Source organism: Haliotis rubra, unplaced genomic scaffold (genome assembly GCF_003918875.1).
Source record: "Haliotis rubra isolate DU_JTF1 unplaced genomic scaffold, ASM391887v1 Scf332, whole genome shotgun sequence".
Taxonomy (NCBI): Eukaryota; Metazoa; Mollusca; class Gastropoda; order Lepetellida; family Haliotidae; genus Haliotis; species Haliotis rubra.
The window spans coordinates 795463-817124 of record NW_025767005.1 but is presented as its reverse complement, the minus strand read 5'-3'; the positions used below and the strand labels follow the sequence as shown (position 1 = coordinate 817124).

Here is a 21662-nt window from a genome sequence, read left to right as displayed (position 1 = left end):
TCTGAATATAAAATCTTCAGCAAAGAGATGTCAGCATCAGATAAGTGGACAACCGTAGCCCTGCACAGCATGGTGTCAGGGGAATGGGGGGAGGGGGGCATTTTCCCAACCTGCCTGAAATATGAAACCCTGAATGAAACATTTCCCCACTCCAAGGCTTGTTTCTATGGAAACGCACCTCCTCTGGCCACCTGACTGACACAGTGGGAAATTCAAATCTGGATCTAAAAATGAGAAATATATTTTCAAAATGTATGTTTTGTAGACACTCTGCATCCATACTTTTTGCTGTGAGTCCTCACAACAGACTTCTTTATACTATGACTTAATATCAGTCTGAACCGGTGAGTCAGTTTTGTGATATTCCATGGAATGTATTTGAATACTACATTGCTTTGCATCTAAGGACAGCTTTGACAAGGCAAGGAGGCCACAGCCCATCTGTGTATAGGTTTGAACACTGGCCTTTAAAATGTCCATAAGACTGATCTTGAAATAGCAAGTTGGAATTTAAGGGGGATTTCTGAGAGTAAAATCTCCATAAGACTGCTCTTGAAATATCAAGTTAGAATTTAAGGAGGATTTCTGAGCGTAAAATCTCCATAAGACTGCTCTTGAAATGTCAAGTTGGAATTTAAGGGGTCTTTCTGTGTTTTAAATGTCCACACGACTGCTCTATAAATAGCAAGTTGGAATTTAAGGCCTATTTCTGAGGTTAAAAGGTCCATAATTTTTAAAATGGCAAGTTGGGGGGTGGTGGGGCCAAATGTTAATAAGACATAAAATGGACATCAGTGAATTAAGAGGGCTTTTGTAGTTCTCCAGATCTGCAGTTATTGCATATTATATCATGGGCAGATAACATCTACACTGCTGAGGAGTAGCCAATGGGGGGACTAGTTGGGAACCCACGGGGTGGGTAGGGGTGGGTTTGTTTTGTTTTTTTTAGGTTTGTGCCCCAGCCTTTAACTTGAGGTTATGGTGTAGAAGAATATTTGGTGTAGAAAAATTGTGGAATCTCAAAATGTCTGCTTACAAATTCACAGTACAGTCAAGCACTGTTGTGTCGAAATCTGTTACTCGATATCTCTGTTGTCTCGATATAACATCTCGGTCCCGGCAAAATTCTTCATAATTTATCACTATTCAAGCTCTTTTAACTCGATACGGTTGTCTCGATATTTCAGATATCTCGATATAATTTCATGGTCCCAACAAGCAAAATTACCCTTTTAACTCGATTTTTGCAAAGAAACTCGATATTCACCTACCTTTCATGGGCAAGTATCCCTCTGAACTGAGGTTGTTTCCACACGTTTACACACGGTGCGGCATGAATCAAAGGGATGCGGTAGTGTAAACTAATTAGGGCTAATTGAGTTGAAGGTGTCACTTGTTTGTTATATAATTAGAATTAATTAAGAAGGAATTAATTAGGAAGTACTCACTGTTACGACTAAACACGACTGATAACGGATTATACTTTCAAATCAAACATACTGAGAAGCGTTTTGTTTTCGTTCATAGGGATATGTGATGATATGCCCTGGTCGGATGTCTCAAAGTTCGGATAACTCAATATTTTTTCTTGGTCCCATGAATATCGACCCAACGGTGCTCGACTGTATTTATATTTCAACTGACATTTGTTTGTTTACTAATGTTACTTTGTTAATGCCACACTCAGCAATACTCCAGCTACACAGCTGCAGCTGATAAATAATCAAGCTGGGCCTGACAATCCCAAACTCTGTCCCCAGAACTACAAGTTATAATTTAAGAAATAACTGAAATACAAGGAATTTACAGTCGAACTGCCTCTTATGCCAAATCATTTCTACACGAGACAATAAATTTTTGGAATGACCTACCAAATTCCAAAGAATCATGTAGTCTCACAGAATTTAAAAACCTAATTATGAAAAACAAAAATAAGATTTATTTTGATCTTAACTATGGCACTCGTTTTTGTCAAATCGTTCACTGCCGCCTCAGGCTCGGATGTAGCGGCCTAAACGCCGATAAGTATAACAGACATTTAATAGACAGCCCATGTTGTTCTTGTGGACATCAGAGTGAAAACGCCCTACACTATTTCCTCACTTGCGGTATCTATACTCAGTTAAGACTTAATATGTATTTTACACTACACGGTTATAACCTGGATACCATCTTGAAGGGAAAGAAAGAATTTACTCCTTGTGTAAACCAGAAAATAGTTGAATCTGTCCACAATTATATCCTCATGACACAACCCTTCAAATTTACTCAGGAAAATAATTAAATTAACTCAACAACCTTCTTAGGATTGATTTACATTTCTACAATGGCTGGGTAGACACACAGAACTGTAACTCTCTAATTATGACCACTTAGAGAATAGTTGTATTTGATGTAATGTGTGTGTGTGTGTAGATATATACATATATATATATATCTATAAATATTATAAATATTATATTTATGCAACAGTCAATATCGATGACGTCACATCCTCCATTTAATTTTGTATTATATGTTGCATGGGAGCGGTGTTAACATAAACTGTAAAGCTTGTTCACCAATCCCAATTATGTTTACATGTTGAAAGTGTTGATTTCTTTTGAAAATATTTTTGTACATTTTTTTCTCAAGTTTATTTCTTAAAAAATTTAGCCAGTAATAAATCAATATTTAGTTATCATTATTGATATCTGTGATATACAGTCAAGTCTTGTTAATCTGACTTCCGTTTATCCGACAATCAGTTTTTTCCCGACACTTTTGTTGGTAAAAACTTGCATAGAGATCAGCAACATGTGTGATCAATTACTCAGGAATACACTGCCACGTGTTACTCAGGATACTATGATACGTGAGGAACAATGAGGATTATGAACACTAGTGCTGGTATTGGCATACAACCTGCGATACGATACATCACGATGCTAAAATTTTAGTCACGACGATATATTGCCAAAGTATCGTGCACTGAAGCTGCGATACGATACCAATCCCGATATAAGGGTGACGATACGATACGCATCCCGATAGTAAAATATTTAATTCTAACACCAACTATAAAACACCTGAATATCAAAACAAAACCATTTTAAAGTATTTCATCAAATTCCGCCAGTGTTTTTCAATGTTCATTCGGAAACGAGATAATTAAGTTTATACACAGACTTTGTGAATGATAATAACATGTGAGCGCTGTCTGACACAGTTCTTGAAGCAAGAATTTGCGAGAAAACGTTTACTTCTGAACAGAAAATAAGTAAGCAAATATTTTAATCATCAAACAAAAGTGAGTCTTTTTTCTTGACAGATATCGCGATTCGGCAACATTCAAACTGAAACATCGATGTATCGTTGCCCATTCGAAGTATCGTATACGACAATGTAAAACTTTGTATCGATTCACTGTATCGGCGGCCCATGGAGCCGTTTTATTGCTTAGAGCCATTGTTACCTGAGGGTGTCTGGGTGTTATACCCTTCTCCCTCGGCAATCTGTCTATCCACTCTTGTTCTGGGGATGACGTAGCTAAGATGGATACTCAAAGATAAGTCCAGTATGGTGTTCAAGTCCATGTATTTTGGAATGAATTCTCACACAAAGGTCCTCAGATATTGCCTAGTTTTCCTGGTCTACACACAACACTGATTCACAAACTTCATGGAAGAACTTGTTGATTCCTTGTACAACTCTTAATGCTATAAGTTCATCTGAGCCATTCTCTCAATGCACAGAGAAAACCTCTTAACTCAACGGTGGGGCCCAAAGTTGAGCAGCACTCACCGGACAATTAACAAAATAGAACGAAAGACAATTTGGCTCCTGCCCCTGAAATAATGTGCTACATCACATAAAAAATGACTCATATCCCAGCTGAACCACTAATTACTTTCATTTCCTCTCTTCAAAGACTTAATCGGTACCATCAAATTCTTCCATTATGAGTTTAATTGCTAATGAGCGTAAGTCATTTGTGAAGCATTCAAATGTGCATAACCTACTAGTACACATGTACTTCAGACTGGCCGGCGCCAGAAGATACTCAGCTGAATCATCATGTGTGTCCCGTTTCTGATTTCTAATATCATAATTTCCTAAATGCTACATGAGTCACCCGGTCCAAGCTATCCTCCCTTATCCCTTATTATATTTGAAATACATAATGCCATATTAGAAAGTGGTCAAATGTAGCGTATGATATATTTGGGATAACACTTTCTTAGTATAGTATAGATTCTAGTACCTTTTTTGGGTTGAGTCCCATCTGGGATTTGAACCAACACCCTCAGAGTTAGGCACCTTCCGCGTGGAAGCCGCGGTGGCTGAGTGGTCTAGGCGTCTGACTTTGTGTGCTGGCGATTAGGTGCCTAACTATGAGGGTGTTGGTTCGAATCCCGGATGGGACTCAACCCCCAAAAAGTACTAGAATCTGTACTTTACTAAGAAAGTGTAATCTCAAACATAACATACCTTATTATATTTGTTATACGCAAGAGAAATGAATCGATATGTATTTTGATTACACTGGTCAATGCACTTTCCAAGTACAATGACACTTCTTAACTTTGAATTCAAATTTTCCATAAATATTTACCAAATGTATTTTAAGTTTTCAATTCTAAATATCCTGGTTACACCATGTTTAAATGCAAGCATTGATGCTTGTCATAAGAGGCGACTAAAGGGACCGGGTTGTCACGCTTGCTGACATGGTTGACGCATACATGTCATCAGTTCCCAGTTACGCAGATCGATGCTCATGCTGTTGATCACTGGATTGTCTGGTCCAGACTCAATTATTTACAGACCGTTGCCATATAGCTGGAATATTGCTAAGTGCGGGGTAAAACTAAACTCACTCACTCACTCAACACCAAGTACATTAGGTCACCTTTATTAAAACATAACTGGCATGAGGAATCAGAAAGTAAGGATGTTGGTTCACAGGTTAGAGATACATGCATCACTGTTTGATATCAAAGTGACAGGAAACTGTGACATTCGCCACAGTTCTGTGACATTCGACACACTTCCGTGACATATGACACAGTTTATTATATAGGTAGTATTTTTCCTGTATCATGATTGGTCAAAATACTGTCACGTGATTGTCTACAAAACGCAATATTGACTTGAGTTTTCTGATAAATTAAGATATTGACTTGAGTTACTAAAAAATAGACGAGGAATCCCGTACGAAGGGGCTTCCCCAGCTTTTCAGCCAATCAGATCACTCGATTTGACGTCATTCCCACACGCGCTATTTTTAGCCGTTCAGCGATGGCTTCAGCGTTCGTCAATAGAAATCAGCGTTTCGCTGAAATTACAGATGACAAACAGAAGGAGATCTTGGAAAATATCGATTTAAAGAATACTAAAAGGTCAACTAACACTGCTGTGAAGGTTTTCAGAGAATATCTACAACAAAGGAGTAAATCAGCTGATTTTGAGAACTTTAGCGAAGATGAACTTGATTCATCACTGGCTAAATTTTACCTGGAAGCCAGGTCAGAGAAAGGAGAACACTACAAGAAAGTAACTTTAATGTCTTATCAACATGGCATCCAAAGACACTTGGAAAAACAAGAAGAGGAATAGATATCATCAGAGCCAATTTCAAAGAATCAACGACAGCGTTCAAGGCTATGGGAAAGGAACTAAAAAAATCGGGTTAGCTTGAGATCAAACACTACCCACCTGTTGCAGAAGCTGATATGGCGAGGCTTTCACGACTATATGTGCAGCTCAGATTCCCCACTACTTCTACAGTATAAGGTGAATATATAAAACTAGTTTTTAACACACACATGGAGTTTCGTAAAATCATCAAGGCAAATAGATCTAGACAATAGATTCATGTATAAACAGCGATACAAATAAAATATTGAATATCAATTTACAGATTTCCCAAATAAGATAGGCATGTTTTTATATTACAGGTATTCGTTGACATCATGCTTCATTTCGGAAGACGGGGAAGAGAAAATCTCTCAGTTTTCAGAATAAGCTCAAGGGCGAATGTATGAGAAGAAAGGTATGTTGTTATGTTATCAAATAGTGACATTCAATTCCAAATATTAGGCTTACTGTACATTATATCGACACTCTGGAAAATTACGTAACTGGAAACCATGACCTGTCACCCATTTTGCTTTGTAACGGAAAGGGAGGCAACTCTTGCTATCAAATTGTTTGCAGCATAATTTTAGCTAAAATTACATCCTGAGTTCGAATGAAATATATGTATGATCACTTTTATCATTTATCATTTATTATTATTATTATTATTATTATTATTATTGGTTTATATCTTACAGACGATCCCAGATGTCCAGTGAGGACTTTCATCAAGTACATTCGTCTTAAATTCGTCGCTTGAATAAATATTGTCCAAAACTTTTGCAGCAACCAAATTCAGAAATGGAAAATTATATCATGCGGTTCCCCTTGGACAGAACCGGCTTGGTTCTCAAAACTCTCCCTGTACCTGAGTCATCTGTTTCTGTGTCTGATAACAATATGCATGTACTTAATCACAGCATGACAAATAGACGGATGATTCAGATGCCAGGACCAGTTATTAATAACTGTAATGTGACCATCAATTATAACTTCAACTCTAAGCAGTAATAAAGTAGCTAGATGAACAATCATCTATATATTCAGACTGATATCGTTCTTTTTAAAAATTTGTTATTTAAAAGTTGTCTTTGATGTTTCTGGTACATTTAATGAATTATTTTGATTGTGAAGATGTGTTACGTAATGATGAGCTGTATCCCGGAGATGACACAGTGTGAGCATTAAAAGTTTATGTTAAAACCTGTTTCTCCTTGTCTATATAATAAAACAATTATAGACTCTTGTACAGGTCAATATCGGTTTTTATTGACCTGAGTAAAACAATATCAACCTCGCAAGTTTGGTCGATATTGTTTTACTCAGGTCAATAAAACCGATATCGACCTCTAAAAGAGTCTATAATTGTATAATGTTAACTTTTAAAATGGTTTCAATATGGAGCCATTATTTACTTCATGGAGCGATGCGAGTGAATTTTCAAACAAATAAATTAACCATTTTCAAGCATAAAACAATCCATAGAATTCAGTTTAATTTGTAATTATTTGAAAAAAAAAACATTAAGAAAAAATGTTGAACTCAAATTAAAATGCCTGTCATCCAACCACCATGGGCTGAAAATGAAATATTCATTCACTTCGTTATATCATGGCTTGTCAGATTAATGTGGAAGGAAAGCTGGAAGGATTTATATACTCCTCATAAAAAGTTAAGCAATACATTTTGTAGTCTCATTACAATTTCATTTATTGAAATTGCAAATCATGGAATGATGCAACAGAAAGGTGAAACATATGTACACACGATTAACAAAATGAAATGAAATAATGAAATAATAATAATAATCTACTTCTATAGCGCCGAGTTCAAGCTAGGCTGCTCAAAGGTGCTTGTGCAGTCCCAGTCTATTTCATCTCAAATAGATGTGACTTTAGATGTTTTTGATAAGTTTGTAGACTAGACTTACAAATAATCAAAAGCATGTACCCGGCGAAACAGTCGTGCGAAATGTGCTGCATTGATGGAGCAGTATGTTAACATTGAGGTTCAAGTCTGTTTCTGACAGTGAAGCAGTGTTCATGACCACCATGAGCACAAATGCAAGTTTCTACACGTCTCTGCGTTGACCAATGAGCCTTTAAAGTTGCTGTTGTGCAATATTCTGCCATTCTCTCTGTAACGCCTGCTCAAGGTCATCCAGAGTCTGGGGGTGAACATGGAGACTGTAAACACGACTTCCAATAATGTTCCAAGCATGTTCAATGGGATTAAGATCAAGTGATCTTGCAGGACAGTCCATATGTGTGATGTTGTTGATCTAAACAACATCATTAACAACTCTTTTTTCATCAGTCTGTGGACGGGCATTATCATCCATAAAAATGAAGCTAGGACTTGTTGTACCACAGGAATGATTACAGGTAGGTTTACACCGATCAGGGTGCATGTGTGAAGAGTGGAGGACATTCATGCCACACATTTTGCATGCTGTTTCTGAGGGTGGTTGTGTTCGGGTGACGTTGTCAATGTTATCAGACAAATCAATATGACAGTCACTAAAGGTTATGCATTCTTTGAATATTTACCTTTCAGTAACATATCGACAAAAATCGCTATCGAAATTGATAAAGATATCACATTGAAAATACTTATGGCTTAATTTTTATGAGGAGTATATTTTTACCTCTTTAACGAAACAGGGCGGTGGGGTAGCCTAATGGTTAAACTGTTCCCTCGTCACACTGAAGACCCGTGTTCGATTTCCCCACATTGGTATAATGTGTGAAGCCCATTTCTGGTGTTCCCCACCGCAATATTGCCAGTATATTGCTAAATTTCACAAAGGTTATTCTCTGAATCGTACAGGGGATACTGGTTCCTCAGTTGTCTGAGGCGCTTCAGTTAGCTTACAGAGTTATGTCCCTTTGGCACGCCAGAAACCACTAATCATGGGTTCGAATCCCAGTTCAGCACCATACCCTTGGTCGTGGGTTTCATTAAAGAGTGAGTGAGTGAGGATGGTTTTACGCCACTTTTAGAAAATTCCAGCAATATCACAGAGGGGACACCAGAAATGAGCTACAACACAATGCACCCATGTGGGGAATCGAACCTGGATCTTTGGCGTGATGAGCGAACGCTTTAACCACTAGGCTACCCCACCGTCCCTAAAAGGGTTGAAATGAGGAAGTATTACATGTAGTCAATGAAGAGCGGCACTGCCCAGGACATGATTCCTTCGCTCTGTCTTACAACCACCATGACAGGGGAGGTCCTCGTGCTATTGATGCTGCTGACCGACACACGGACAGCGGTCATCTGAAACATATAGAGAAGCAGAATCACACCAGTGGTTGCAGAGAGATAAAAGTTTACATATCAACTGAAATATTGCCTGTGTTTGAAAGCATTAAAATTCGTATGGTATTATTAAAATCCTACTGCCATGATGGTGCGATTTCACTATTTACAATATGCTCTGGTGCAGGTTACCTCTAGTAACAGGTTGCACCCAGTGCAGGTTACCTCTAGTAACAGGTTGCACCCGGTGCAGGTTACCTCTAGTAACAGGTTGCACTCAGTGCAGGTTACCTCTAGTAACAGGTTGCACCCAGTGCAGGTTACCTCTAGTAACAGGGTGCACTCAGTGCAGGTTACCTCTAGTAACAGGTTGCACTCAGTGCAGGTTACCTCTAGTAACAGGTTGCACCCAGTGCAGGTTACCTCTAGTAACAGGTTGCATCAGTGAAGGTTACCTCTAGTAACAGGTTGCACTCAGTGCAGGTTACCTCTAGTAACAGGTTGCACCCAGTGAAGGTTACCTATAGTAACAGGTTGCACTCAGTGCAGGTTACCTCTAATAACAGGTTGCACCCAGTGCAGGTTACCTCTAATAACAGGTTGCACCCAGTGAAGGTTACCTCTAGTAACAGGTTGCACTCAGTGCAGGTTACCTCTAGTAACAGGTTGCACACAGTAGGGTTACCTATAGTAACAGGTTGCACTCAGTGAAGGTTACCTCTAGTAACAGGTTGCACCCAGTGCAGGTTACCTCTAGTAACAGGTTGCACCCAGTGCAGGTTACCTCTAGTAACAGGTTGCACCCAGTGCAGTTTACCTCTAGTAACAGAATGCACCCAGTGCAGGTTACCTCTAGTAACAGGTTGCACCCGGTGCAGGTTACCTCTAGTAACAGGTTGCACTCAGTGCAGGTTACCTCTAATAACAGGTTGCACCCAGTGCAGGTTACCTCTAATAACAGGTTGCACCCAGTGCAGGTTACCTCTAATAACAGGTTGCACCCGGTGCAGGTTACCTCTAGTAACAGGTTGCACTCAGTGCAGGTTACCTCTAGAAACAGGTTGCACTCAGTGAAGGTTACCTCTAATAACAGGTTGCACCCAGTGCAGGTTACCTCTAGTAACAGGTTGCACCCGGTGCAGGTTACCTCTAGTAACAGGTTGCACCCAGTGCAGGTTACCTCTAGTAACAGGTTACCTCTAGTAACAGGTTGCACTCAGTACAGGTTACCTCTAGTAACAGGTTGCACTCAGTGCAGGTTACCTCTAGTAACAGGTTGCACCCAGTGCAGGTTACCTCTAGTAACAGGTTGCACCCGGTGCAGGTTACCTCTAGTAACAGGTTGCACCCAGTGCAGGTTACCTCTAGTAACAGGTTGCACTCAGTGAAGGTTACCTCTAGTAACAGGTTGCACCCAGTGCAGGTTACCTCTAGTAACAGGTTGCACCCAGTGCAGGTTACCTCTAGTAACAGGTTGCACCCAGTGCAGGTTACCTCTAATAACAGGTTGCACCCAGTGCAGGTTACCTCTAGTAACAGGTTGCACCCAGTGCAGGTTACCTCTAATAACAGGTTGCACCCAGTGCAGGTTACCTCTAGTAACAGGTTGCACCCAGTGCAGGTTACCTCTAGTAACAGGTTGCACCCGGTGCAGGTTACCTCTAGTAACAGGTTGCACCCAGTGCAGGTTACCTCTAATAACAGGTTGCACCCAGTGCAGGTTACCTCTAGTAACAGGTTGCACCCGGTGCAGGTTACCTCTAGTAACAGGTTGCACTCAGTGCAGGTTACCTCTAGTACCAGGTTGCACCCGGTGCAGGTTACCTCTAGTAACAGGTTGCACCCGGTGCAGGTTACCTCTAGAAACAGGTTGCACCCGGTGCAGGTTACCTCTAGTAACAGGTTGCACCCAGTGCAGGTAACAACAGAACCTCCAACATCTGTCATCGTGTGATATGATTAGGAAGAAAGAGGCAGGAAGTAATATGTTTCTCTCTACCTGACTTGTTGGTGCAAGCAGAAACACTTGTATACTCATAATTCAGTTACATAGCAGTAATCATATGACTTAGATTTATTAATAAAGGTAATGCAAAACTGAACAGAATCGTTCATCATTTATCAACATGGGATCATGTTCTGTTGAAAGTATCTAATACTACTGGCAAACAAGGATAAGTTGAGCACCGACCTGACAATTGACCCTTGCAGGTATGTGTATACAAAGGGAAATAATCTGGGAGTATATCGACAACAACTTTTCAGGCAAATGTTCAGGAAATATTTTCTCAGTATAATATAAAGAAATGCCAGCGTGACCTCATTGTTTTGATCACGTGGCCTACCCTAACTTCCGGTAGGCAGAAAAGTGTCAACACAACAGCAGACAACGCATTAGCGAGAAGACGTTCTAGCATTATACGAATAAGATCCATTTCTCCTGCATAATTTATCGCTTACATTGGAATCTAAGTAACATGGTTGTGTCGTGCGTGGTAGTTGGTTGCACGAATAGATTTCAAAAAGGTTCAGGCTTGAAATTTCATCGAATTCCGACTGCCGATGAAAGAAGACGCAAGTGGCTTCAAGCGATCAACCGCAAGAATTGGACGCCTGATCATGATGGTGATCGAGTTTGTGGAGTTCACTTTGCATCAGGTTTGAATATTTACATTTCTTTGGCCAACAACCCATAATTTTCATTGTTTCATTGTCATCGTGATAATCTTGTGATTCTGTAGATAGTACGTTGTGGCAAATGGGTTATGGCTTCATATATCAGTATGTACTGTGAACCATCAACAAGATAATGGGGGAACCCAACAATGATATACGATAGTCACCTTTTAATATTTATTTTAAAAACATGTTTTTATTTTTTTCTAACATATCAAATGTAATAATGTTGGTTTGATAGAACTGTCCAGTTTTCGATCAGAATATCTTTTTTTATTTTGATAAGCGTATGCCAAATGAGCTATATTTTTGGAAATCTAGGTAAGATCCTCACATTATTTTCTCTTTTATATAAATGTGTGATTTGCAGTTAAGATTTTGAATTTATTTCCAGGATCTGCTAGAAGTGACCCAAGTGATCCAGACTATGTTCCACATGTCAACATGGGATATAAGACTGCATCCATGATGACACCTGAAGCGAGGAAAGATCGTTTTTACAGGGCACAGATTAGAGAAGATACCAAGAACAAACAAGCCAAGGATAGCCAAGAAAGAAGTAATGCTGCCTCAATTCTACTTGAGTTGTCACTCAATTCTTCCCTCAATGAGCAGAGTGAACAAGGTGTTGAAGAAGAAGAAAATCAGCCTGCACGAGGTATCTGAAAGTTCTATTTCATGAATGGAAATATTTATATAGGAAGCCATATTTTAGTTCTTAATGTAGTATTTTCCATAAGGAAACCTGGAATGATGATCAAAAATATTATGTTGTTTATTATCAACTTGAATGTTCACTAATTATTTCATAGGTATTTTTCCAATATGTTATCAAACATGAAAAGAAGTGAACAAAAGGGACCCTTATCATACATCCTCCTTTCACATAGTTTGTATTTTCTCACTTTGGGCGGTAAATAGTCATTTAATAATTCAATTTGTTTTCCAGACTTACATGACCCCTGCATTGAAGTGATCATGAAACTGAAAGCCGAAAAGAGACAGCTGCTCACAGAGGTAGAAAACCTACAAGCTGAATTACAGGATACAAGACATCAGCTCAGAGCTTGTAGGTTCAGTGACCGATTTTTGGAAGGAGACAAGAAGGATGGAAAGACATTGTTTTTCACAGGTATCTCTAGTCATGCCAGCTTCTTGTGGTTAGTTCAGTTCTGTGCACATATACTTCCTGTCTCGATGACTCTAACTCCTGCCAGTGTGCTCATGTTGGTGCTGATGAAGCTACGTTTGAATCTAGTAGACCAGGACTTGGCCTACAGATTTGGAGTGTCAAGACAAACTGTGAATGATTTAATCAGTAAGACCATTCCACCACTTGCCCACAAATTATCATTCCTGATACATTGGCCTGAAAGTGACGATATATTAAGAAATATGCCCAAAGTGATCAAACAATCTTACAGAAAGTGCAGGGTCATTATAGACTGTTGCGAAATATTTATTGAGAGGCCTGGCAATTTCACTGCACGAGCTATGACATGGTCCAACTATAAAAGCCATAACACTATAAAGTTTCTGTTAGGAATTGCACCCCATGGAGCTGTCACCTTTGTGTCGAGAGCCTTTGGTGGAAGGGTTTCGGACAAAGTCATCACACAGCGCTCAGGATTCCTTCAGCTTCTGGAACATGGGGATCTGATCCTTGCTGATCGCGGATTCCTTATTTCGGATGACCTTGCTGCATGTGGTGCGCAGCTTGCCATACCAGCATTTACACGGGGGAAATCTCAGCTCAGCCCTAAAGAAATCGAAATTGGAAGGAGGCTGTCACGGGCCAGAATACATGTTGAGAGGGCTATAGAAAGAGTAAAAAACTTCAAGATTCTGAGCACCACCCTGAAGATCAACCTTGTGCCTCATTTTGACAATATTATGACTGTATGCAGTGCTCTGTCAAATCTTCATCAAAATTTGCTGTAGTGTAATCTTGTTCATAAATACTTATTGTGTTGGTTTACATGACTATGAGCAATGGGAATGTAATTTGTAAGCCAGTCAGTAAACAAATAAGGCCCAATGTTCCTGATATCTATTCTGATTTAGTTTAAGATTTTAAATGAGATATTTGGTAACATATTGATTTCAGTAATTGTTTTTCAAATGTTTAAATTAACAACAAACACAGGATTAAATGGCAAATATAGTGTGTATTCTTCCCCATTTGAAACAGTCTTCATTTTATGTACAGAGATCAAGCATGTTTGACACATAAAAAAATTGCATTTGTCGAATGCATCTTGTGAAATGAACACGTTATTTAATAGTACTGTCATACATCTTCCTACTGAAGATTGACATGTAGAAGTCTACTGAAAACAATACATTTTGTGTTGAAATGTTCGAAATATACAAAAAGACTATGATTGTCAATACAATTTGCTTGACAACATCTGAATGTTTTGTGATTGATACTGTGATGTTTCTTCCTACAGAAGATTGACATGTAGAAGTCTACTGAAAACAATACATTTTGTGTTGACATGTTTGAAATATACAAAAAGAATATGATTGTCAATACAATTTTCTTTGACATCATCTGAGTGTTTTGTGATTGATAACACAATTGAATTAAACATTACAAATATAATAACAAAATGATATGAAGATACATAAATCAGTTTTTCCCTCTGGCCTGGTTTTTACATGACAGAATTTGTGTGTCGAGATGGCATGTCTCCACAATCAATTAATGACTCGCATGGTCAGTAGGAGGGGACATTTATAGTGTACATGCATATACACTTGACATATTTGTAACATAGTACCATTGTAAAGACATGTCTGCTAATCCAACACATGTCAGCCATTTGACAGTTAACCTTTAAATGAAATTTTAGTTTGGCCATGTTAATGGTGAAAATTTTGCTAAGAGGTTACATAGCTGCACTTACACATACTTCGAACAAATTTCTTATGTTCTGACGAAGGGATTCCTTCTGAACATGTATGAAACTTTATCCCATGATACAACTTGGACAGTACCAAGAACCCTTTGGTTTCCTTCTAATGTTGACACATTTATAATGGAACCAAGTGTACGAACAATTGGCTCCCTCACACATGATCATGCGACCATACTCCTCCTGCTGGCATAGGCACCATATATCTGAATTACCAGTGTCTGTAACAACATCGCTCAAACAAGGCTTTGCATTTTCAAGTTTCCTTGAAACAATTTCCGGCAAAATGTGTTTAAAGAAAAATGTGTCACACTTTGCTATGAGAATTGAACAAAACTCATCATCCCTGGGCACACGGACTATTGTCATGTCCTTATTTGTAAAAAATGACAAAGTCACAGTAGGTTACATCATGCACATACATTTGAAGCTGCACTTGTGAGTAATATTTATGTCCTTTCTTGAGGTGTAAGTCCTTGTCCAGGCAAAAGGTCTTATCATTTACTGCTGTGGATATGTCATGGTCCCTGTGCTTGTATGGACACTTTATCTCTAAGCATCCATTACCACAACACTTGCACATAACAGTGCCATCACTTGATGCTGCCATGTAAGGTTTTTGCAAACTTATCAGTAACCCCACTGTTCTACACGCAAACTGAGCATGCTGTGTTGTCTGATGTTTCGCATACTGTTTACGTGCTCTGGCCTCATTGTCACTGCCCCAGGCAACTGCAGCTTTCTTGGAGATGTCCTTTGTGTTATAGCCCATTACCTTCATGATGGTGTTCTTTGGATCTGTGGTCTTCTTCATCACCAAGATATCATGGGCTTTGGTTCCGGTTATTCTTCCTTTTCGGTGTTCAAACCAAAGAGGGCTAATAGCTTGGTTCTTGGTAACTTCCTCCAAGTTGCTAATCTGTGCCGGTTCGCACTGATAAGAGTTCCACTGCTCCTCACAAACAGACTCGAGATTTTCATCAGTGATTCTGTCCTCACACACAAGACTTGTAATTGTTGGGGGGGGAACAAATGTGTCTCGCCATCTTCTTCAGCACTGTCGGTTTCCTCTTCATCTAGTGGAGGAATACACTTAAAAAAGACAGCATTAGGGCATACACTTTTCAACGACTTAAGTGTTTCAATATCAGGAAGTGGAGCTTTTCCTGTTCCTGACACAGATGGAGTGTTTGCCTTCCGACGACGTCCAAACAGATGCTGAACCTCACACAGTGGGGTGGGCTGGAGCTGAAATAATAAGGTAAGAGTGAGCAACTGTGTGTGGTTTTAGGCAGACACTTCAACCATTATGCCACCTCATTGCCAATATAAATATAACACTAATTGATAATGAATGTAAGTCCCCTCATTTTCTATGGTTTTCATATGTAAAGTACATGATACTGAACAGTAAGCTAAATAAGTATATTATTTTATATGAAAAAGTGAGAGCATTACTTCTTTTCTGTAAGCAGCATTCCACTTGCACGCTTCACTGGTGCAAGCTTTTGAGGTTAATCCTGCCCTCACAGCTGCATCAACCTTGAACAGTAGGGCTGCCACATGACTGCATACCTCTCCAAGTCTGAAATATCCAAACAATATCTTTTTATTATATTAAAAATTATATAATCTGAGAAGTAGCTGTACACTTAAAAAACGTGAAAAACACCTTTTGAACCATACAGATGAAATTGTATAATTTTATATAATATTAAAAAGTATTGAAGCAATGATATTGATATGAGAATTCAAAAGGAACAATGAAAAATAGAATCTGTTACAAAAATCCAACCATTACATATGGATCCTTTAATTTAGATCTGAGATATTTCAATCCTAAAAATACACTGTTATTTGGGTAAAACTGTTGAAAATTATAGGCAACTATATACAATAAAAAAAAACCAACTTACCCAGCCATACACGTGCAGTGGGCACAAAACACTGTCCCCTCAGATTTCTTGACACAAACCCATGGCTGATGTGGTTTGTCACGAAGGCGCTGGGATGGAATCACCTTCGTCTTCAAAATGCAGTAAGGTGACTGGTCGTCAATTGCATTATAAAAGATAGGGTAAACATGTCCACTTTCCACGTAGTCGTACGCTTTTAAGGATTTGTACGCCCTCAAACTGTCGTGAGTGAATTGTCCTGGTGTATCCACAAGATAGAAATATATGTCCGTAAATGTTATGGCCGGCCACAAAGACGGGTCGTCAACCCAGCCGCTCGCCAAACAATAGGGTCTGGCAAACTACGAGTACCCTCACCAGATGTCAGCTTTGAAATATACCTCTCGCGGTCTTCAACAGATAACTTCAGCACATAATCTGACCATTGTTTAACTTCCATGCTACAGCGATTCGCATTGTTGTCGGTGGCCATTGTTGCCTTCTGCCTACCGGTTGCGCGCGCAACCTAGCCTCTTGATATCACTTCCGTAAACAACTGGCATTGACAATCACGCAGTTGGGAAATTCCCACGATTTCGACATTTCTTGTTATTGACGGAAGTAGGAAGTAATAGGTGGTAGCGCATGCGTAAAGGGCTCACATTTTCATAAGCTCTATCTAAATCAGCCCATGTACAAATTGGTAATTTTAGAAGATGGTTAAAACGGCTTCATATTGCATTTTCACCGCAGGTATATCTAGCGAATGGATATATGAGTAGCTGCATTAGTAACAAAAGTAACGGAGTATGATATTCAACATGCAAGCGAAACCTTATACAGTTTTGAGAACACAGGCCTTAATGACACCAATGCCAACAAACGTTTGAGAAGATCACCATGAATTAAAAATACTCTAACCCTTTTCCATTGTTCATACTTGATCTTTCTGCATCTACATTTATTACAAATTGTCTCAAAGCAAAGTGACTCAGACCTACAAAATAAATGAATTCAAAGTCTTTTACCAAGTAATTTAAAACATCAACAAATAAATAAAATATAGTCACAAGCAACGATGAGGGCTCTTTGGCTCTAATACAATCTAGTCAATTGTATTTGTCACGCAGTTGTTGAAAGTAGTAATGGCTACCGTTAATATGGATCATTTCACTGCCAGTAATGGAAATATTTCATTGGTTAACTTTGAGTTGTTATGAACCAGAGTATAAAACTTACTTATTTGCTGTAAAAAAAACTTATTTATTTGCTGAAACAGGGTTAGACTGACTGACTGAGTTTGGTTTTACGCCGCTTTTAGCAATATTCCAGCAACATCACGGCGGGAACACCAGAAATGGGCTTCACTCATCGTACCTATGTTGGGACTCGAACCCGGGTCTTCGGCGTGACGAGCCAACGCTTTAACCACTAGGCTACCCCACCGCCTCTGAATCAGAGGAGTGTGTAGTATGATTTTGGCAATGGCTTTTGTGGCTTTGTAGCACTCGATATGGCGGCCATCGAAGGCAGGCACACGTCGGCACGTTTTGTGCTCAATGTGCAGAGTGAGTGAGTGAGTTTAGTTTTACGCCACACTCAGCAATATCCCAGCTATATGGCCGTGGTCTGTAAATAATCGAGTCTGGACCAGACAATCCAGGGATCAACAGGATGAGCATCGATCTACGTCATTGGGATACGGTGACATGTGTCAACAAAGTCAGCGTGCCAGACCACCCGATCCCGTTAGTCGCCTCTTACGACAAGCTTTATGGTTACTGAAGATCAATTCTAACCCAGATCTTCACGGGACAAATGGTGCCTTGAAGCTACATGGGCCCTGCACTTGAAATTGTAGGGATTCTGATTTTGGATCTGTAGCAGAAATTCTGAGTTTTTTAGACCAGTAGTTTTGGAGATTATTGATCTGGAAATTGATTTTTTTAGAATAAATTTTGAATTCTCTGCCCTTTGCTATTGAGCCTGGAGTCTTGAGATTTTTGCGCAAACAACTGAAGGCACCTTGGTGAACTTTTGGACGCGATTTTGAGAACTGGTTTAGGAGGTATATTTAGTACAACTTACTGCTGAATAATATATAATAATCCGAACGATTACAATAGGTCTCCTGCCCTTCAGGCAAGAAGTCCTAATTGCTACAATAAGCTGCTGTGAAAAGAATTATGTACATTATATTTAGTCTTTAGTTTTATTTATTTACATTAATCTGCTGTCAATAACATATCACAAGGAATGATTGTGCGTTGATGGCTGTTTCAAAAGAATTCCATTGATCGTAGAAACAGTCGGATTACAATCGTTTTTAGGGCATTTCCAAGAAACCCAACTTCCTGTCTTTCTCTTGCTTATTCTATACATATACTCGTGCCAATAATGGTTGTCACCTCCTTCAATTTTTAATTGGAAAGGGGTGTGGGGTGGGGGTGTGAGGTGTGGGGTTGGGGTGGGAGGGGTGACAACCATTATTGGCATGAGTATACATGTATATACATATATCCCCATACAAAAGGGTCAGGGTCGAAACATCCGTGGGTTTCCCTTTTCTCATGACAAGTATACCCATCGTTTGACAACAAATCAGAAGTTTTACATTTGAAGTGTGTTGATGACTGGGTGTAAGGTACGATTAGTTATCACACAGTTATTAAACACTATTAAACAGTTGTCATTAGAACTGCACGGTATTACCGATATACCGGATAATCGCAATACGCTTTGCAAACAAACGTATTGCAATATTTTCTGAGAACCGGTATATTGGGTAAAGAACATATATGAAGTTTTTGTGGTGGTGGTGGTGGAATTGGGTTTAACGTCGTGCTTGAAAATATTTCGCTCATATGACGACGTGCATGCGTGTGTATGTGTATGTGCGACTGCTTGTACTAGCCCAGACTTATGCTGGTTTTATAGTGCTAGCCCACTGAGATACCATGCCGCAGTGAAGCATGAATACTCCACTCAGACACATTATACTGACTCCGAGCCGACCAGTCCTTGTTGTACCCATTAATGCCGAGCGTCAGGCAGGGACCAACAAGTACCATATTTTAACGTCTTTTGGTATGACGCGGTCGGGGATCGAACGCGCGACCTTTCGCACTCCGGGCGGACGCTCTAACCACTACACCACGGAGGCGGTCTTATGAAGTTTTTGTGATTACCTTTATGGTTTGAATTAAAATGTACACACTTTCATTCACAACAAATGTTTTACTTCGTTATTCAATTACAAAACGACATCCTGTAATACAATAAACTGTATAGAAAAGAAAATAGAATCCATGACTATGCAACCTAATTTTGAGATTTCTGTTATCATAACCAAAACATGCAATTTAGAGACTTAAAATGTAGAAAGTAGGATTGACATGTACAATAAGTGTCACTTACTGACAAGCAAAAGTAGACAGTAGATTTTGTACAATGCCCTGACAATGCTATGACGTCATGAACTTGTTGACGTCACAATGTTATGACATCACTGCACTGCAAATTTAATGGCAGTACTGTGTTCAGAGATGTACATTTTTCATTGAAAACTAATGAAGAGTGATTTTTGATGATAAATAGAATCTCACCCTCGTGTCTTCTGATATCAAATATATCAACACTCGTTGATATAAGTAAAAATATCCTCGGCAAGCCTCGGATATTTGTTACTTTATCAGCTCGTGGTGATATATTTGATATCAAAAGACACTCGGGTGAGATTCTCTATTTATTATATAGGTAGTATTTTTCCTGTACCACGATTGGTCAAAAGACCGTCACATGATTGACTACAAAACACGATATTGACTTGAGTTTTCTGATAAATTACGATATTGACTTGGGTTACTAAAAAATAGACAAGGAATCCCGTACGAAGGGGCTTTCCCCCGCTTTTCAGCCAATCAGATCACTCGGATAGATGGCACAATGTGTGCATTAAAAGTTTATGTTAAAACCTGTTTCTCTTTGTCTATATAATAAAACAATTATAGACTCTTGTAGAGGTCGATATCGGTTTTTTATTGACCTGAGTAAAACAATATCGACCGAGCTTGCAAGAGTCTATAATTGCATAATATTGCAATACAATTTATTTCCCAATACACAGCCCTAATTCGGTTGCCATGATGTGTACCAATCACTGTTCAAAACAGACATATTATATGGTAGGCCACAGTTTGCCCGAGTTAAATAGACACACAGGGCTATTGAATCGTTTTAGGGAATTATTGTCATTTCGGTCAGGATATGGTTTATTGTTATGCGTTTTGCGAATGACTTTCTTGTTTGTTTTGTTTTGTTTTGTTTTTTTGCTTCCTTTCTCTCGTTTCGAACCTTAGACCTTTAACTAGTTTGGAGTTTGCAGTTTTGTCCGGTTGCCATTATTTACTACGTGAGGGAGTATTCATTTCATTTAATGCTGTTAGGCAGTTTCCATGTTAAATCTGAAATATATTTGTGTAAATACTGTGGCGTAATATTCTTCCTTTTTAAAGTCTGTGCTGTTTTGACTGTTGCTAGGTCGTAGTCCTTTGTTTTCACATACAAAATACGTAATTTGTTTCCAATTACTGCGCACTCGGAATTTTTCGTGTTTTTACGACAATGCCCTCGGTTATCCGATTCAACTAAAAAATAACAAGACTGTATAAGCGGATACATTCGTGACCACCTCGCGTTTTGTCGGGACTTGTTACGGAAAGGGGCGAGTGGTGATGACTATCGGATATCATCAACACCGGTTCACGAAGAGTTATCTAACTTGGGCATCACATCTGAGTCGGAGACGGTGAAAAGTAGGCGAGGGAATCGTGCAGTCATAACGAAGAACAGACGACCGCACCTGCTACATTTCTGCAAGCATTAGTGCAAACTAGAGCGTGTTTTAAATAGTTTAATAGACAGCGGTTATTACTGCCAGACCGACCGTACGTTGTCATTTTCATTTCAAGAAGAATTGTGAAATGTCTCGCGGATTTTTATAATTTACAAGACAGTTGTTGTCACCAGGTACGTGTTCCTTATTTGCTATTATTCTTTTGTCATGTCGCAATATCTGGGGGGTACTGCACTTTACCGGGCGCACTTTTTCAGATTAATTAGCGCTGCTGGGTTTCCCTAACCCTAACCCTAAGGATCGTAAAGGGTGCCAGACCCTAAGGATCGTAAAGGGTGCCTAACCCTAAGGATCGTAAAGGGAGGCTAGAATGCACTTTACCGGGAGCAGCCCTCGCTTCTCCCTTTACGATCCTTCGGGTAGGGTATGGCA

The 21662-nt window shown here is 39.3% G+C and overlaps 3 protein-coding genes and 1 long non-coding RNA gene across 4 annotated transcripts in view; 2 read left to right on the top strand and 2 right to left on the bottom strand.

The window, feature by feature from the left end:
- LOC124284258 (SID1 transmembrane family member 1-like) overlaps nt 1–9030 on the bottom strand; it is a 40179-nt gene extending 31149 nt beyond the window's left edge. The window contains exons 1-2 of the mRNA XM_046720326.1: nt 9025–9030; nt 8780–8901 (exon numbers count right to left, since the gene is read on the bottom strand). Of these exons, the coding sequence (XP_046576282.1) occupies nt 8780–8901; nt 9025–9030 (128 nt within the window). The remainder of the gene's footprint in view (nt 1–8779; nt 8902–9024) is intronic.
- Nucleotides 8051–8221, top strand: LOC124284281. The gene is made up of 2 exons (XR_006900518.1): nt 8051–8085; nt 8145–8221. It is a non-coding gene; the product is annotated as an uncharacterized LOC124284281 (long non-coding RNA).
- Nucleotides 9031–11197: 2167 nt separating the features above from the next.
- On the top strand, nt 11198–13734 carry LOC124284272. Its single transcript, XM_046720348.1, has 2 exons — nt 11198–12217; nt 12509–13734. Exons 1-2 carry the CDS (start codon nt 12004–12006, stop codon nt 13498–13500), a joined length of 1206 nt encoding a protein of 401 aa, XP_046576304.1. The 5' UTR covers nt 11198–12003; the 3' UTR covers nt 13501–13734.
- Nucleotides 13735–14741: 1007 nt separating this feature from the next.
- On the bottom strand, nt 14742–16933 carry LOC124284273. The gene is made up of 3 exons (XM_046720349.1): nt 16397–16933; nt 15939–16065; nt 14742–15728 (listed from the first exon to the last, which is right to left on the bottom strand). The coding sequence occupies exons 1-3, from the start codon at nt 16402–16404 to the stop codon at nt 15324–15326; spliced, it is 540 nt and encodes a 179-aa protein (XP_046576305.1). The 5' UTR covers nt 16405–16933; the 3' UTR covers nt 14742–15323.
- Nucleotides 16934–21662: the final 4729 nt, after the last annotated feature.

What these genes read in the sequence shown, in the direction of transcription:
- LOC124284272 (XM_046720348.1), top strand. Translation starts at nt 12,004, where the DNA reads ATGGGATATAAGACTGCATCCATGATGACACCTGAAGCGAGGAAAGAT. An exon ending in AGAAAATCAGCCTGCACGAG is followed by an intron (nt 12,218 to 12,508) that starts GTATCTGAAAGT and finishes TTTGTTTTCCAG; the next exon opens with ACTTACATGACCCCTGCATT.
- LOC124284273 (XM_046720349.1), bottom strand. An exon ending in ATGCTGCTTACAGAAAAGAA is followed by an intron (nt 15,729 to 15,938) that starts GTAATGCTCTCA and finishes TTATTATTTCAG; the next exon opens with CTCCAGCCCACCCCACTGTG.